General features: G+C 42.1%; 1 protein-coding gene across 1 annotated transcript in view; it reads right to left on the minus strand.

The window, feature by feature from the left end:
• CYFIP1 (cytoplasmic FMR1 interacting protein 1) overlaps positions 1-18,243 on the minus strand; it is a 56,862-nt gene that overhangs the window by 19,722 nt on the left and 18,897 nt on the right. Inside the window, 11 exon segments of the mRNA XM_083610421.1 lie at positions 4,734-4,939; positions 5,620-5,739; positions 7,069-7,177; positions 7,280-7,356; positions 8,246-8,342; positions 9,136-9,292; positions 10,850-11,003; positions 14,999-15,146; positions 16,692-16,858; positions 16,962-17,087; positions 17,765-17,887. Coding sequence (XP_083466547.1) covers positions 4,734-4,939; positions 5,620-5,739; positions 7,069-7,177; positions 7,280-7,356; positions 8,246-8,342; positions 9,136-9,292; positions 10,850-11,003; positions 14,999-15,146; positions 16,692-16,858; positions 16,962-17,087; positions 17,765-17,887 — 1,484 coding nt within the window.

The raw sequence follows: 18,243 nt of genomic DNA on the forward strand, positions 1-18,243 counted from the left end.
CCCACCAACATTCCCTGTTTTTAACTTCAGATAACTTTTATAATTTCTCTCACATGTTCAAACAGCTAAGAGAGACTAGCTACAGAGTTAAAATACCCAAATTAATAATGCAGATTCGCCTTCAGTCTGATGTGTTTTCCTTCTAGCTTCTCCGATAAAATTATTTCACCAAAATCTACTTCGCTACGCTATGTTGCTAAATTGTAGGGGTTTTTTTGGCATGCATCAATATAATCAGGTCATGCCACTTTTTAATCTCTGGATGATGACTTTCCTAGCAATTTACTCATTTTCATCAGCAGAGCACTAAGCAGTCGACGTAAAGTAGATTACACAAATCAAAATGTTACCAACGCTTTTTTTGGGGGGGGAGCAATTGACAAAAACACCACCCAGGTTTTTAAAGTGTTTTCATTTCCCTTTCAGGCTGTACAATTCCAAGCATGAGTTTTCAGACAAAAGAGGCACCATCTAAATAAAACTGAATACAACTACAAAATATTTACTGAATGTTTATCGACAGGTTGTACAAAGCACTGGCAATAATATTTCTAAACTGCATTAGCTGGACAAGGTGGTACAAGAACACAGTGCGCAAACTATTACTCCAAACACTGATGTATCAAAAACAGTAAAAGGATCAAACAGAAGTGGACTAGTATCCTTGGAAAGTAATACAGTGGTACCTCGGGTTACATACGCTTCAGGTTACATACGCTTCAGGTTACAGACTCCGCTAACCCAGAAATAGTGTCTCGGGTTAAGTACTTTGCTTCAGGATGCGAACAGAAATTGTGCTCCGGCGGTGCGGCGGCAGCGGGAGGCCCCATTAGCTAAAGTGGTGCTTCAGAACAGTTTCAGCTTAAGAACAGACCTCTGGAACGAATTAAGTACTTAACCGAGGTACCACTGTACTGGCCTACCTTATAGGCTTGTTTTTGTAGAGATTACCATCACATTATGAGTAAGGAGCTCTAAAGTGCTCCTTCTTGATATCATAAGAACAATAGAAAAGTCTGAAGGATGAGGCCAGTGGCCCATCTACATATAGTGTTTTCACAATGGCGAAAGTTGCCTGCGAGAAGCCCACAAACAGGACCTGAGTACAGCAGCACTCTCTCCCCCACTCCCCTATTTCCTCTGTGAGGAAAATGCAAATCTTATGATAATAAACATATCCAAGACAAAACAGGAACATAACTTGCTTATTATGCAGGGACGCGGGTGGCGCTGTGGGTTAAACAACAGAGCCTAGGACTTGCCGATCAGAAGGTCGGCAGTTCGAATCCCCGCAACGCGGTGAGCTCCCGTTGCTCGGTCCCTGCTCCTGCCAACCTAGCAGTTTGAAAGCACATCAAAGTGCAAGTAGATAAATAGGTACCACTCCAGCGGGAACGTAAACGGCGTTTCCGTGTGCTGCTCTGGTTCGCCAGAAGCGGCTTAGTCATGCTGGCCACATGACCCGAAAGCTGTACGCTGGCTCCCTTGGCCAATAAAGCGAAATGAGTGCCGGAAACCCCAGAGTCGCCTGCGACTGGACCTAATGGTCAGGGGTCCCTTTACCTTTACCTATTTATATAGCACCTCAGCCTAGGGGCTGTGACTTAGGAACAGTAGCTTGCTTAAAGCCACTTCAAACTCACACTCTTACAGCGTAACTGTAGGCATGTTTACCTGAGGTCCCACTGTATTCAGTGGGGCTTACTTTCAGGTAAAGCCCTGGTCATCATGCTACTGCACATCCTGTAAGGAGCACCATGGGCATTTGCTGTTGATTCCAATGCCTCTCTTCCTTTTTTCCTTGCCAATGTTCCCAAATCAACACCCTTCACATTTGGTCTTATAGATGCACAGAAGACCAAATACAAATCAATGCAATTAGTAAATGTCCACTTGCTTTAATAGCACACCACCCAACTATTTAATCTCATTTCATTATCAAAAGCAAACCATTACAAACAGTTAGTGCAGCTTAAAGTGCAGTTTTAACGTAATGCTTTTTCAGGAATGACCTCAATCCTTGACCCTAGTCATAAAAAGCTTTTTTGCAAATGCAGAAAAGCCTGTTAACAATTTAAAATCAATATAAAATTCACAGAACAAAATGGGTGTAGTTTGCAGCTGTTGGTTTTTTTTTAAGCGAAAACAATCAATTGGCTCAATAAAATATGTTTGTAGCAAAAGATTAAATGTACGTATTCTAGCTGATGCAGCAGCTAAGGCCATAAATATAGTGATTGTGTATAACCTGCCTATTGTTATATACAGTGGTACCTCTAGTTACGAACTTAATTTGTTCTGGAGGTACGTTCTTAACCTGAAACTGTTCTTCACCAGAGGCGTGCTTTTGCTAATGGGGCCTCTTGCTGCTGCTGCACTGCCAGCACACAATTTCCATTCTCATCCTGGGGCAAAGTTCTCAACTTGAGGTAACTCTTCCAGGTTAGCGGAGTTTGTAACCTGAAGCGTTTGTAACCTGAGGCGTTTGTAACTCGAGGTACCACTGTATCTAACTGATTATCCTGCAAACTTGAGTTCTCTAGCATCAAGTAGTACTACACAGAATTAAGAATTCCCAGTGAGTTAGCGGCTGAATGCCAAATATATATATATTGTGTGTGTGGAGAGAAGAACTTTTTAAATATGTTAGAACAACCAATTTTCCTTAGGAATGATAAGGTGCAAATGAGGGCAGTGTCCAATGTGTGACAGAAAATGTACCTCACTCCGGAGGGTTGCTGAGGCAAGTAAAGCTAAACCCACTAGTGCAACACTCCACTAGTGTAAAGGCTTGTTTCAAGAGGTTGCACAAGTAAAAGCCTGAGAACTGCTATAAAGGGTTGGTACAAATAAATACATTTACCATAAAAAAATATTTACCATACAAATAAATTGGGGAGCTGCGGGAGAATAAGAAAAACATGCTTAGACTAAAAGGAGGTTCCAGGTCTGAAAAGACTACTGCTGTTGAGCATCTATACTGTAAAGGACCCTTGGATGGTTAAGTCCAGTCAAAGGCAACTATGGGGTGTGGTGCTCATCTTGCTTTCAGGCCGAGGGTGCCGGTGTTTGTCCACAGACAGCTTTCCAGGTCATGTGGCAGCAGTGACTAACCCGCTTCTGGCACAACGGGCTACCGTGACGTAAGCCAGAACGCATGGAAATGCCGTTTACCTTCCCACCACAACGGTACCTATTTATCTACTTGCACTGGCATGCTTTCAAACTGCTAGGTTGGCAGGAGCTGGGGCTGAGCAACGGGAGCTCACTCCGTCATGAGGATTCGAACTGCTGACCTTCTGATCGGCAAGCACAAGAGGCTCAGTGGTTTAGACCACAGCGCCACTCACATCCTATACTGTACTCTTGTGGTAGAAGCTAGCAGCTATTTCCTTCATGCACACGGTTATTTAGATCTATCTGATATTTATGAAAGACTTGAGGTCATTTTCTTCCCAAAAGACCTCCAGGGCACAACAATCAGAACTTGGTAAGCGTAAGAACTATGTTCAGCTGCTGTTTGAAGAATAGGTCAGGCAGTGACTATAATTTCCTCCACCCAATTAAGAATGCACTTTTGCTCAGTAAACTTAAGACCCAGTGTGCACATAAACACACAGATCCCAGGATTGGCTTTACATACACAGCACCTGCATACACAGCATGCCAAACACTCTTTATTCTGGTCCTACACTGTGATATGGTACACCTCCCTGCAAGGAATCCAGGTGTCCCATCTATAGCATGCCAATGTAGGTTGTTCCTACTTCGATCACACAGAACAAGGCTGTGTGTGGCCAAGGAGGACTTGCTTTGAGACAGGGTTGGCAGGGAACACCTATGCAGGTGTTCTTGGGGGGGGGAGGTGCCAGTCTGCACCATGAAGTTGTTACAGTAAGTGCCACATTTTTAACATTTGGGGGACGCGGGAAGATGCTGATGCTGTGTACCTTTGAGTACCCCCAGAAAAATATATACTGATTATAAGCAAGTTAATAGCCAGAAAACAGCTGGGTGAGCAGGTGAGTTTTAAGTAGGCATAGAAAACGCGACCTAGGGCCTACTTCTTTTACATAGTCTGTTCTGCTTAAATAACCTCCAACCAAGTCTTTGTAATTCAAGCTTCCTCTTCATGCATAACAGTTTCATCATATAAAACTGTAGGCTACAATAGAGGATGACATTCCACTAAATGTACATGATGAGAACAATTAAAAAAAAACTACCAGCGTATATGTAATAATGCGTGTGGGGGGGAAAACATGTAAAATCATCTGACGTTTGCTGGATGAAAAGAAGCTGGAGGTGGCAACCAAATTGTTCGTAATTTATTATACTGTATATTCTTAAATATTTAGGCCACAAGCCAACAGTTCCTCTTTGCACACTGAGCACTGCAGCTGCAGGGAGTTAATTTTCTTCTTTGAAAAGGAAGCGATCGCGCATGCTTAGTGTAATCTTTCCCTCAGAAGACAATTAGAAGTACCTGAACACACAGCACCCTAGGCTAGGTTTTTGTTTTTTTGTTTAAAAATGCACTTTTTTTTTAATCCCAATGTATTCAGAGTAAAATTAATTTTTGCTCTTAACAAAGCTTCTGAGCTTGTGGAGCAACTGCTAAGATGTAGCTATTTGGCAAACCAAGGTAGATTCAGAATCAGTGAAGCTAAGTGCAATTAAACAAACACACACACACACACACACACACACACACACACACTACAATATGTCACACTAACCTGTTAGTGGACCCGTTGTAGCAGTAATTCGGAAGAAAATCGTAATTGAGCTCCCAAAAGACGTGAAGGGTGATTCTTCCATATGGAGCAGATACATTATGGTTGGCTTCTCTAAACATGGCATCAAAACTGTCTAGAGTCATGTATCTGCTCAGAAGCTTGTGTGTCAACTTGTTTATTTCAACCAGTCCATCCAATTCCTGAGAAGAAGCAAAAATAAATAAAGGAGGAAGGAAAGAGACAGTGAGAGGGAGGCAAGGGCGCATTGAAAATCTTGCCAAAGTCTACAACGAAACAGAAGCTTTAAGAATGTGACCACAAAAATCCGGACATGTTTATAAGCCAACAGTCAAGTATTACATGCTTTTTAAAGACAGAATAAAATCCAGAGAGGAGTTACCATTCTTTCGTATTTAAAATCTCTTCCTAATAGCAGACAACTTTAGTTTTGCATGTGAAGGGTTTGTTTATGTGTCTCCACAGAGACCCAAGTAATGCCCACAGGTGAAATTTCTATATTTTATTAACACAGGTTTAAGGAAAAGGAGCTTCTTGAACTAAAAACTACACTTCCTGACATTAAGAGCTCTTCAACTTTTGCTTCCCATTAGCCGTGCCATAAAACCAGGCTCACAAATATTGGAGTTGTTTCACCTCCTCTCATCCCAAGTACATCTGAGCAGTCAAGGACAAAGTAACATTTGATGGGGCGGGGGGGGGGAGAGATGTGCCATGTTACAAAGAGTTCCCCCCTTCCCCTCATTAACCTGGTGCAATATTAGGAAAGCAACGGTTTAAGACACGCTGCTGAACTTGAAATCTTCAGCCAATTCCTGACCTCACATGAAACTGAGCAGCACTCATGTGCCTCAATACTTACGACGATGGAGGTCAAGTCCTCACTCTCAAACCGACCGATGGCTAGTTCCATGGATTTGTACATGGCTGCTGAAATTCGCTGAGTGATCAGGCGGTTCAGATCTATTGACCGACCAAGAAGCTGAAGCAAAAGAAATTCCGAATTGTTGTATCAAATTAAGAGGTACACAGACACAGAGAGAGACAGACACACAAGTTTCCCAAATCTATACAGAGAATGCAATCCTATATAGGATACAATCTTGTTTACATCATTGTTAAAAGAAAAGAAAAAAATTCCGCCCTGCCCTGATCATCTTTGACTGCAGCAGCAGCAGCTCAGCTAAGGAAGAATTAGGATTGCTCTATACATTACAGTACATTAATGAGCAAATTATGGATACTTAGCAAATCAAACTACACAGAAACCTAGTTTCTCTGTGCAATGTTCTGCCTACTGACTACCAGCACTTGCGTTTTAGGGTTCCTTGTTGCTTAGCACTGTTACATACATGTATAGAGGTAGAAAGTAGGACTTTCACAATTGCTATCTTAAGGAGATCTAAATTCTGTAGTGCAAAAAGGTAGATGGGCTGCATGAGCAGAGGTTATGTATTCTGGTCCTGAGTAGTATAAATCAGAAGATGGGTAGACTACAGGCTTGAAGGATCTAGAACAAAACCCAACTGGTCCAACAACTGGACTCTGATGCAAAACAGTGGCTCAGTGGGACAGCAATACTCTTGGCATTCATTTACGACAAAGGTGAGGAACCTTTGGCTCTCCAGATGTCGTTTCATCAGCCCTATCAGGAATGGCCAGGGATGTTGGGCATTACAGTTCAGTAACATCGGGGGGCCAAAGTTACCCCTTCCTGATTTAGTGGGAGCAATTATTTAGAATTAAGGTGCCTCCAAGGGCGTGATCAGTCTATGAACTGGCTTTCAGTACCAGAACTGGGCTTGAAGTCCTTTCACATCCAAATCCAATCCCTATTCCTTTCCCTTCAAGCTCTCTGCATTTCAGCAGCCTATTTGGGTGGAAGCACAGAGCCTCTTTGTTATTTGTTGCTATCATTAAACAAGGAGTCAGAAACATTTGCCAACCTAGAGTAGATCATCCTGTTAGATCTTCCATCCAAAAAGTCTCCTGAATTGCAACTATATATTTTAATTGCACCCAGTTAGAATGCTTGCTTGTTCAGAAAACAAAGCTGGAAACTTTAATCAAATCAGTGACTTAAACCAGGACTTAAAACAACCCACTCAGCTGCTAGGTTTACTTTCAGACCCTTTCATGAGAGACTTTGCCAAAAGATTTCCAAAGCCAAGTTGATCGAAAAACAAGTTTGTGTCTCGTACATTTAAGCAACTGTAAGATAGGCCTCAAGCATCAACACAGTGAGGTTGAAGGAGAGATAATTAAGACGGGGGGGGGGGGGGGAGTCCAAGAATGCCATATACTTACTAACCTGAACATGTCTCTGCTTTAGGAGTGTATTATACCGGTTAGATGTTAGCAAGGGAATCGTTGCTCCCTGATTCTTGCATTCTGATCTTAACCGTTTATCTAAAAGCAGGCTATTTGGAAAGGGAGAACATTTGATGAACAGTTGATGAAAAGCTGCATTTCAAAAATCATAACATGAATGCTTTAAAAAGTTGCTTAACATGACTACTTACCTTCCTGCCATCACCTTGTAGTATCCAAATATCTGGTCTGCCAGCTTGTAGACAAACTGATCAAAGCACAAATTGACCTGAAGACATATGAATTCCTCAGTTAAAACACAGTATTTACTTAAGCACATTTCCCTTTGGAAATCTACTTCTGCAGCCTTTGTAGACTACATTTTCCATTTGCATCAGGCCCCCCCCCCCTTTTAGGGTGTAGGCAATGAGTATGTGTGCATGAAGCGGGGGAGAAACAGGACTGCCCTGAGCCCCATACATGAAGGGGACACCACATCAACACCAACAAGCAGCACGCATGTGCAGCATTGATCTAGAGAGGCACAGTCTGACCTAGTCTAAGGCAGTTTCTTATGCTTGTATAGGCCTTCGCACATCCGTGCAGCTTCAAGCACAACTCTTCTTAATGGAGTCAGTTCAAACTCACCACCCAGAGAAGCTTGGTCGTACTTGCAACTGGGTCTTTTCTGCTGCAATGCCCAACAGTGGAACTCCCTCCCTCAGGAAGTTAGGGCTGGAGCAGCTTTAGGTGGCTGTAAAAACTGTTTCGTTCCACCAGGCTTTTGATGGGTTGTAAATTCCACTCTCTGGTTTTAATAATGGCTTTGTTCTACTAGGTATTTTAACCTGCGTTGTTCTGCCTAAATGGTACACTGTCTTGGGGTTTTTTGTGAGTAGAAAGGCAATGAAAATGCATTTAATAATAAAATAATATCACACATGGGTGGCAGGAAATCTTGTTCCAACGACCTAGACATGAGGAATGTCTGTGTGCTAGATTCACTACTGCTTGTTCCCTGCATGCAAATTATGGAGTTATGAACATGCATTTGTGTGCCTGTCATTCACTCAGGTTCTCCTCACACTATCTCTTCATCTTTACCTAATAATAAACTCAATCGCATGTGCTGATGCTGAACAGATTTTCAACCATCAGCACAGATTCAATTATCTTACCTCTGCCTCAATTTCATCATAGAGGAACTGCTTCTTGAATTTGGTAAGTGCGTAGTGGGCACTGTCATTATAAAGATCCAAAGAATACAGAACGTATCTAAAAGAAGAGAATATGTTATTTTTTCAGGCACACGTGTAAAATATTCCTGTCCCCTGACGTAATAGACTTGCCACAGATGAATACAATGAGTGTATAAATGACCATCAACAAAATGCAAAAGTTATCCATTCCAAAATTCTGGTAACTAGCAAGCATATAGTTGTGCAAAGCTGGTGATGAGTCACAATGTAGAAATACTCCAGTTCCAACCATCATGACTACAAGTGGGAAGAAGGGATGCTCCGATATTACATACATTACCCAAAACGAAAAGGCCGTGGGAACTTCTGTGGCACAAAGACTGACTAGAGGTAGCTAAGAATGTGTCAAGAGTGTTCTTTTTTGAGCACTAGCAATCCAGTACCCTAGCAGCTCTTCTGAACCAAACCAAGGAGCTCTAAAGTGGTTGTTAGAAGTGGAGGAAGAATGTTACAAGCAGAAAAAGAGGGAAATGACTGGTAAAACAGAACCCATCCTTAGCCCATGAGTAAAGTGGGCAACGGAGGTCTTGAAAAATCTTAGGGCAAAGTACTGAAGATGACCTGAGAAGGCAACAGAGCCCAGCATCCAGGAGGTGGGGGGATGTTTGTCTGCTCCGACAATCTGAAGTTGGGTGAGTGGAGAGGAGGTAATTCTGGGGGCCACCTGTCCTCCTTCAACTTCTTACTTGAAAAGGAGGTTCCTATTCTGCTTACCTAGACTACCCCACTAAGCCTCTAATCTCATCGTCATCAGAATTTTCTGCATCTACTACTCAACAAGAAAAGTGATAGAATCACATCAGGCTTACTCCATCATTGATGCTTCCTTGGTCTCCAAAATGTGGTCGGTCAGAATCCAAGGCATAGACATCTCAATGGGAAACTGGATCCTTCTGCCCATTGTCAACTCCAAAAAGAACTCCCTGAACCACAGCTGGGATAAGTCACAGCACTGCTGCAGGGTTTCTTATGAAAGAAGAAATGATACCGAATCAATACTCTTGTGAGGGAGAAAATAAGCACACATACACACAGAAACAGCACTATTCTAGCGGTGCAGGTGTTGTATGAATGAACAAACAAAAGTGAAAGATGGTGACTAGAGTTATGCATGGAAAGGAAACCAAAACCGGTTTTCAAATGGAGAACCTACGAAGTTAAATACAGCTGCTATCAACAACCACCCAGCAGAAGCATAAATGGTTTCATCACTGAAAACACTACTGGAAGAATGGCCAACTAGACAATTTAGGGGCGCACACATGCATGCCCACACATTCTAAACTGGTCTCCCAGCTTGTGCTAGTGCCATGAATGCCACGTTTCCTGGCTTCGGTTAATAAGGAAGTGCAGAAGAGAGGGGCCTGTCTTGCAACATCTGTCATCCTTCTATTCACTCAATTAAATGGTGGAATTCTCTCACTCCGTATGGCATGTGCTGATCAAAATTAGTACAATTTTTTTTTTATATGGAGCGGCAGAAAGTAATTACAGCAAGCGGAATTGCTCATAAGACACTATCAGATATGTCAAAGGTTCCTTCCAGCTCATCATAGCAGCAGTGTTTTCAGTCGACTAGAGCAGTGATTCCCAAACTTCAAAAGTGCATACCTCAGACCTCTAAGGAGTCTCCTTTTCAGCCTTGGCAATTCATTTACTAGGGCTGGGTACAGAGAAATTTCCAGCAACCTGTCTGATGTGTGCATATAGGAAGCCTTGCTTTTATGGACATTTATTGCAGCTGGCAGAAATGAGCAAAGACTGTCTGCTCTGTTGTCATTCTGATTTGTGCGAGCCCAGTATTGCTGGTGGTGGACCTATTTCAAAAGGTACTAGAGGGTCCCGAATTCACTGTTTGGGAATCACTGAACTCGGGAAGCACAACAAGGGCACTAGGGCTAATGAAAGAGAAGAGCATTACGCTTCGACAACACTATAAACATGAATAAAGTCTTCCTCCCATCCAAAGCAGAGTTCCAATAACAGCATGAGTTGGAAAGACAACACAATGTGGTACGACTAGACTAGAGACATGTCAGTAGGTGAATCCACTAAAACAACATGCTTCCGATTACAGCCAACAGTAGAGAGAATGGCAGCCAAAACAAAGAAAATTGTTTTACCCAAGGCATGGCATTAGGTTTCTCTCTTTAGAAGAAGAAGAAAAAGGACTTAGCAGACACATTTTTGCCATTTTAAGCAGATTTCAATACTGGGACCTCTTATTACGCTGAAATTTTTGCGAAGGAAGAAAGGAAAGTTGTGCCAACTGGAAAAGCATATGAAGCATCTAACCTCTTAATTCCAGTGTTATTTGCAATGTTCCAACTCATTAAGAACATAGGAAGTGCCTTGCTGGATTAGACAAGGGGTCCATGTCGCCCAGAATCCCTGCTTCTAAGAGCAGCCAGGCGATCGTTTTTAAACAAAAGTAAGCCACACAAAATCGGAAACATATTCCCAGGTTATGTTAGAGGTATTAGGACATGCTAAAGCTGGACACTGATCATCTGTGTATCTTACCACTGAAATTTATCAAGTGAGTGTAGAAGAAAGACTCTCGGTGGAATTTTTCTATGTCCAATATGGTGGGCCCCTCAAGGCTACTTCTCAAAGTTTTCTTGGAGCCACTTTTGTCAGCAATGAGGGACTCTAACATGGTTCTCACCATGTAAAGCTGTGTTATTGAACAGAACATTCGTGACAGGGGGGAAAAACACAATATGGAACATTAGTTCAGCATTGCGGATGCACACTGCCCAACGCAAAGACTGCTCCACTTCAAACTGAAACCTGATAAGGAAGTTCAAAAGTCATTAAACCTAAGGCGGTGAGGGGAGAAAGAGAAAGAAGAAAGCCCCACAATTTGCAATGGAACAGTTTGTGTCACCACACTATTAAAAAATAATAAGTAATGCCTTACCACCATAGTTTAAAAGAGTGGGATAGATGTAGGACTGCCTCAGAAACTTGTTTATCACATGCAATAACTTTTCCATTCCCAGAGATCTGAGCTGCTTCAACAGCTCAGCAGAGTTCAAGGACTCTGCCATAGTGCGGACCATGTAGAGCTAAAAACCAACAGAAAAGGAAGAGGCAAAAAAGGGGGAAGAAGAGAGAGTCCGTTAATTAAAAAAACAAACCACATGGGTAAATAAGAAAAGGAGAAAATACAAAACCAGAAGAAATGTACGGTATATTAGTTTGTTAAGATAGGAGTAGCAAGACAGTGAAGTATGCGGAAGCCACCCTGGTCTACATCAAAGGTGGACAGGTTTGTTGTTTTGCCTGTTCATTTTGTAAAGGCTGAGAATGCTGCCCATAAGACGATGCCATTTGGACTCTTGTATCCCTACAAGTCATAAAAGATACACAATGCCTTGGGCAAAATTCACTGGGAATTTGTTTCCCCAATTACAAAGATTTCTAGTTGCAATACAGCAAGATGTTACCTGCTGTAGCACTAAAATCTCTTTGGAATGTTTTATGGGAAAGCGATTCATAAATTAAATAAATAGCAGCAATGCACAAAACTACACAGCAAGATGGCTCCAAGGCTGCTGTGTTTGGAATGTTCTTATCTCTCAAAAATGAACAGGCTGTTATACTATGAGAAAGAAGAAGAGCTGGAGGAAGGAAGAGATAAGGGTGGAACAGACTGTAAAAAGGAGAACCACAGGGAGGTGCGGGGGGGGGGGAGAACACTGGCAACAAGTTTATACTATAATCTGTAGAGCTACTTCAGCTGCACCCAAAGTATTGCACCAACAAGAAATAGTTCACCACCACCACCACTGAACTTCAGAGTTTCCCTGTCCATCTGTCTCCATTCCATATCACAATCTGATTTTGAAAAGTTTTAAGGTTTCAAAACTCTTTCACAGCACAGCATGGGTTCATGATGAACAAATCCAAAATGCTACTGCTTATTGTAGGACTGGTCACCATCTCTGCATTGTGGCTAAGTCACACGTTTACCATGTTATGTGTTCAAACTTTACATTGAGTTTTAAAATACTGAAGAATCTACTATATCGCATATTACAATTATTACAGAGTTTTCCTAATATTAGATTTTTGGGGAAGTGGGGGGGGGGGGAATCAATAAACTCATCCTGTTCAGCTAACCAATCAAAACGGTTGGGGGGGTTATTGCTTTGTTGTTTTGGTTTAGTTATTTACTTGTGTTTATCTTGTATTTTATTCTGTGAACTGCCCTAAGATCATTTTATGAAAGGTGGCATATTGATGATGATGATGATGATGATGATGATAATAATAATAATAATAATAATAATAATAATAATAATAATAATAATAATGTTACATTCCTCCTCACATTAAGGGTAGCTCAATAAAGTCAGATGTTTGAGATCTCCCTTTAAAATAGTAGAGAGAGCAATATGGCTACCAAATTTGGGGTGCTTAATGCAAAAGGTGGGGAGACGGTGAAGGAAAAAAATTCAGACACCTTACAGATCGGCCATGGAATTCTCCTGGATCCCCTTCATGGGATGGGGATTGGGAACCCTGTGTTGCAGTGGATCCTGTCCTATATCTGGGACCGAGTCCAGAGGAGCATTAGGAGAGTGCTTTTCAGCTCTCTGGCAGTTAGGCAATGGGGTGCCACAGATCACTATTTCATCCCAAATAATATTTAGTATCTATTTGGAGCAGTCATTAAGAGATTTGGGTCTTAATTCTGCACAGCATCTGAATCAAGGAAAGGCTATGGTGCCCTAACAAAGGGATGGGATTGAGGGTGGAAAATAAGGTGAGCCTGAATCCTGGGAAGACAAGAGGCACTGTGAATGAATGGTTCCTGCATGTAAGAAATTGGCCAATTGCCAGTTGCACTATCCTTAAAGGTGCAGATATGCTTCTGTATCTAGTCCCCTCCCCTGAGGCCTAAGTAGTCTTGATAGCTAGGATCACCTTTCACCAGCTGAGGCTGATGTGACAGGCGCGGCCATTTCTGGAATGGAAGACATTTACCACAGTAGTCCAGGCACCAGTGACTTCAAAACTGGGATTACTGCAATGAATCTTGAGTGGGGCTTCCTTTGCACTTGGGTCCAGAAACAGCAGTTAATGCAGAATGCTGCAGCACCACTGCTGGCAGGAGTGAGACCTTGTCAGTACATTGCAACTCTGCTCAAAGATCTGCACTGGCAGGCTGATCAATTAGTAGGTGTTACTATAAAATAAAGCCCTTAACAATTTGGGACCAGTTTATCCCATATGTGCCACTCGACCACTTCAATCCGCAGAACTGGGATATGACAAATAATGTTCATTCCACACTTGGAAGGAATCAATCCTTCTTAGTGGCAACATTTCCATTTTGGAATTCTGCAATGTTTCCAGCGTCTGCTAAAAACTACCAGCTCTACCCAGACACGAAAACCTGATAGATGTGTGATTTTAATGTTCGTTTTAAAAACTGATTTTATTTATATTTTGATTTTTTTTTTAAGATTCATTTGTTTTTAACATCTGGTTCTATTGGTAATTTTGATGTGTGTGTTATATTTTATATAAACCACATTAAGAGGTTTTGATGATTAAGGAGTATGTAAGTCCTGTTAAATAAAATTAAATGACTAAAATGTATTTTATAATCACATAAAAATAAAAATAAACAGCTTAATTGTACTCACAAGTACTGGTGGCCCGGTCTGCCAATTTTGGATTCTGATTCTCATTTTTTCAATCTTCAGTACACTCCTAATTGCTGTGTCATTTTATGATTTTGGTTTTAAACACAGCATTAAAATCCTATTGCACTTTATTGTGCATTTGTCCTAATACACACATTCTGCAAGCAATTTTCCCTGATGCAGTTTTGCACATTATTTGTACGTTGTTTCTACTAATACACACATTTTTGTGCAGTCTTCCCTAATACAGTGGAACCTCGGAAGCCAAATGTCTGTGAACTAAAATGTTTGTTTTAGTTTTCGAATTATTTTTGGAAGTCCAACGTTTCAGAAGTCCAACCGACTTCTGGAATGGATTCCATTCAACTTCCAAGGTATGTCTGTACAGATGTATGCATATGTTTTAGATTTTAGAACAGCACTGCAAGAGTGTGAAGTTCGACAGGTAGCTGCATTTCAGCTCACATATTGGTTTGGGAAATGCCAATTAGGGAGGTTCACAATTTAAAATGCAAGCAGAGCAAATGGCTCTCCCATCTCTACACACAAGTAGAAACAGCCAAGAAAAGATTTTATCAGAAGAGAATACCCCCGCAATAAACCACAGTAGGCACAGGCAGAGAAAAGTCATTACATGTGTATATGTGTGTGTACACACACACCATACTGAAAACAGGTATATACCATTTAAGTGCAGGAAGATAAACACGAGGGCATCAGACATACAAACAACTAAAACTTTGTAAAAACAGAACTTAAATATAGAAGCATTAATCCCACAGGAGGTACATGCTGTACAGGAAAGGCTTGTGGGAGGGGGCATGGAAAGGGAATAATCAGCATAGAAAATTAAAATGACAGTACCCCTGCATGAGGATTTTTTTTTTTTTTTACTAATCCAGATTTACACAGGATTTATATAACTAATCTTTTTAAATGGGTTCATTCCACAGTAATTCCTGTATCAAGTCAGTGACACACATACCAGAATTAAGAGAGAGAGAGAAATTACCTGGGTACTGGAGGGGCCCACTGCTCGTCTCGGGACTTTGACATCAAAGCCACTTTTGGGATCCTTCTCTCCCCTCAGCGCAGGGTCATTAAACGGCTCACGGCCACCTTCCCAGTCGCACACAGTCTTTCTGATCGCCTGGAGAACGCTAGTCACGATCCAAGAGGGCATGTGAGTGCCTGATAAAAGTGTGAACTCTTCCATAACAACCACAAGCATCCTGACACATGCATGCTAAAGGCACCACACATTCCACAGACGGCTAAAACTGTCATATCGAGAACACGCCTCATTTTCCACCAACGGACTGGCTAAAGCAAACATTCCATATCCTTGTGAATTCTTAAGCCTGGAAACCTCTGCTTTTAAATAATTGAGAACACAGCAGGTTTCTTTCAGATTTACCATTCAAGTGCAAGTAACGCCTTTCCTTGCATGAAGGGGGCGTTGTGTGTCAAAGGGACAGGAGGGTCACAGTGCAGGGTCAAGTAGCTTCCCAGACCTGCCTCCAACATCCACACACTGAGCATGAATATCTGCAGCCCTCACTCCCAACACACAGACATCCATGTGCATAAACTTTTATGGAAGGTGGAACCTTGTGCTCTCCTCTTAAGATGCCCGCACTCAACACATGGGTGTTGTAGTGAGGAGGGAAGCTGTATAATGCCAGTGCTTGGACAAATTGCACAGGCCTGCTGTTTCTTCAATGTGTAGAGGCCCCTTCACACATATGAAGTGCTGTTATAACTCCAGGGGCCTTCTGGCAGTTCTCTCACTGTGAGAAGTGAAGTTACAGGGAACCAGGCAGAGGACCTTCTCGGTAGTGGCACCCACCCTATGGAATGCCTTCCCACCAGATGTCAAGAAGATAAATAACTACACAACTTTTGGAAGACATCTGAAAGTAGCCCTGTATAGTGAAGTTTTAAATGTTTGATGTTTTGTTGTGTTTTAAATATTTTGTTGGGAGCTGCCCAGAATGGCTGGAGCAACCCAGTCAGATGGGGGGCATATAAATAATAAAATTATGGTTGTTGTTTTTATTAAAATTGCAACTATGATGTAGACCCTTGTGAAGGAAAATGTTACTGGATATGTATGGTTTAGCTTTGTTTAATAGGCATCATGCAAAGTGACTTTGTCATTACTTTCTCTCAAGGGAACTGCAGTTCTGGGAGGAAACGAATTCCCAATAGCCTCACTAAGGATGCAATCTACAAAGCCCTGCCAAAGAGATATGAATACAGCATCCTCTTCCTACTTTCCTAACTAATGCCAGGCATATAATGCCAGTACATTGCCACCCAATATCTGATCAATGGCCGGAACAGTTGCAGAGTAGCTCATCAGCAACTGTGGGAAGTATGGCGTGAGAGAGCTTGCAACGGCCGCCATGGAACTGTCACAACTGCTTGGACCAGTTGCAGAAGCTCTGGCAATACTGCACAGCTGCTGGGCCATGTGGTCTGTAGGACACTGGGTAATACAGGTGGCCAGGAGATGGGAGAGCCATTGCACACAGCAAGTTTTGTGGATCCCATCCAAAAAAACGTTCTCAAGTTTCCATTGGGAGAATTCAAGACAGTCCCACTGCATTATAACAGATGCTCTCAGGTGCTATGTTTTCCTTTAACAAATACTGTGCATCTGAATGAAAAGCTAAATGACACGAGAGGGCATTAGCCACCACCTTTGGATGACATTCTTCTTCTTCTTGATGGCCTGTCTCAACGGTTCTCTAAGTGTAATCTGGGCGAAATCCTGGAGCGCAGCATAGATGGTATGGCGAATGGCATGATTGAAGACGCTTTCCATCCTCCCCATTAAAACCTGCAGCCCTTTAATCATCGCTATAACCTGCATGGGGGGGAAATTGGTTTTCACATAATTAGACAAAGCACAAGTCATGAAGAGAAAAGAGGTGGGTGATCGTGGTCAGAAGGCATTTTCTCTTTCTTACCTCAACAAGAGCAAACTTCTCTTCGCTGGTATAATTGTATCGTGTTGCTCTTTCGTACTCTTCTGCATTGTCTGGACAATCTTTGTTGGAATATTTGTCCGTTGGGTGCACCAGCTTCCAAGAATACTGCAATTGATGAAGGGGGTTAAGAATGGCCAGAACCGACAAAAACTGAACTAAGAAACCACAGTAACAACTGCAATACACCACTAAGGCTGAATGAAAGCTTATATACTATTGTGCTTTTGAACAGGCAACTGCATTTCATTAGATCAATGGTAGCTAAGCCCTAAAATAGGAAGATCAACACCCCAAGATAACAAATAAAGTGATGACGTGAATATAGAAGCAAGCTTCTGCGTGTGCAGGTAATGTACTGCTATTTTTAACAAGTTCACCACATGTAGCTTTGGCACTGAAACTTGCATGATGGGGAACTCTTCCACAAGGAAGTGTTTCCAGTGGCTTCTGCAAAATGGCCATAACAGTAAAACAGTCGCTTTTAATCTTATATTCTAATATGAATATTACTAAGAGGAAGGTGGACAAAAAACCCACAAAGATCTCATGCCAACTCAACTAGCGGAAAAATTCCTTCACAGCCTACAAATGTGACATTCAGATACATGCTCCATATAATAGCTTTGAGTCTATTTGAGATCTTTAACTCATCCAAGTAAGGGTGCAAACAGAATATCACATGCTGCTCTATAATATGCCATCAAAAGATTACAGTGAAACATTTCTACTCCCCCTCACAGCTGCTTCTCTTTAGAACTTTCCACAGCCTGCCCTGCACATACCACTTCCATAACATGTGCACTCCACTGAGACAGAAGTTGAAGACCTTGGAGAGAAAGGTCAAAGAGCTTCCGATATTCAGCATCAGTCTTCTGAGCTTCTTGGCGGCCTGATCCAGTCACTACCTGTAATGAAAAGGATGCTTGTTAAAACATGCAGTGCATATATGGCTAAACATGAATTGTTTTAGAGTGCAGAACAAAATCATCTGTGTGTGCTTTTCGGGTTTCAAACCTTTATAAAAAAAACATGCTGAGGCTCATTTTCCATATTACAATATTGGAGCCACTTCCCCATAGTGTAGCCCCATGCTGGTCCACTCAGCACCCACGGGCATGGGTGGCGCTGTGGTCTAAACCACTGAGACTCTTGGGCTTGCCGATCAGAAGGTCGGCGGTTCAAATCCCCACAACGGGGTGAGCTCCAGTTGCTCTGCCCCAGGCTCCTGCCAACCTAGCAGTTCAAAAGCACACCAGTGCAA

This window comes from Podarcis filfolensis (assembly GCF_964270895.1).
Source record: "Podarcis filfolensis genome assembly, chromosome: 4".
Classification (NCBI taxonomy): Eukaryota; Metazoa; Chordata; class Lepidosauria; order Squamata; family Lacertidae; genus Podarcis; species Podarcis filfolensis.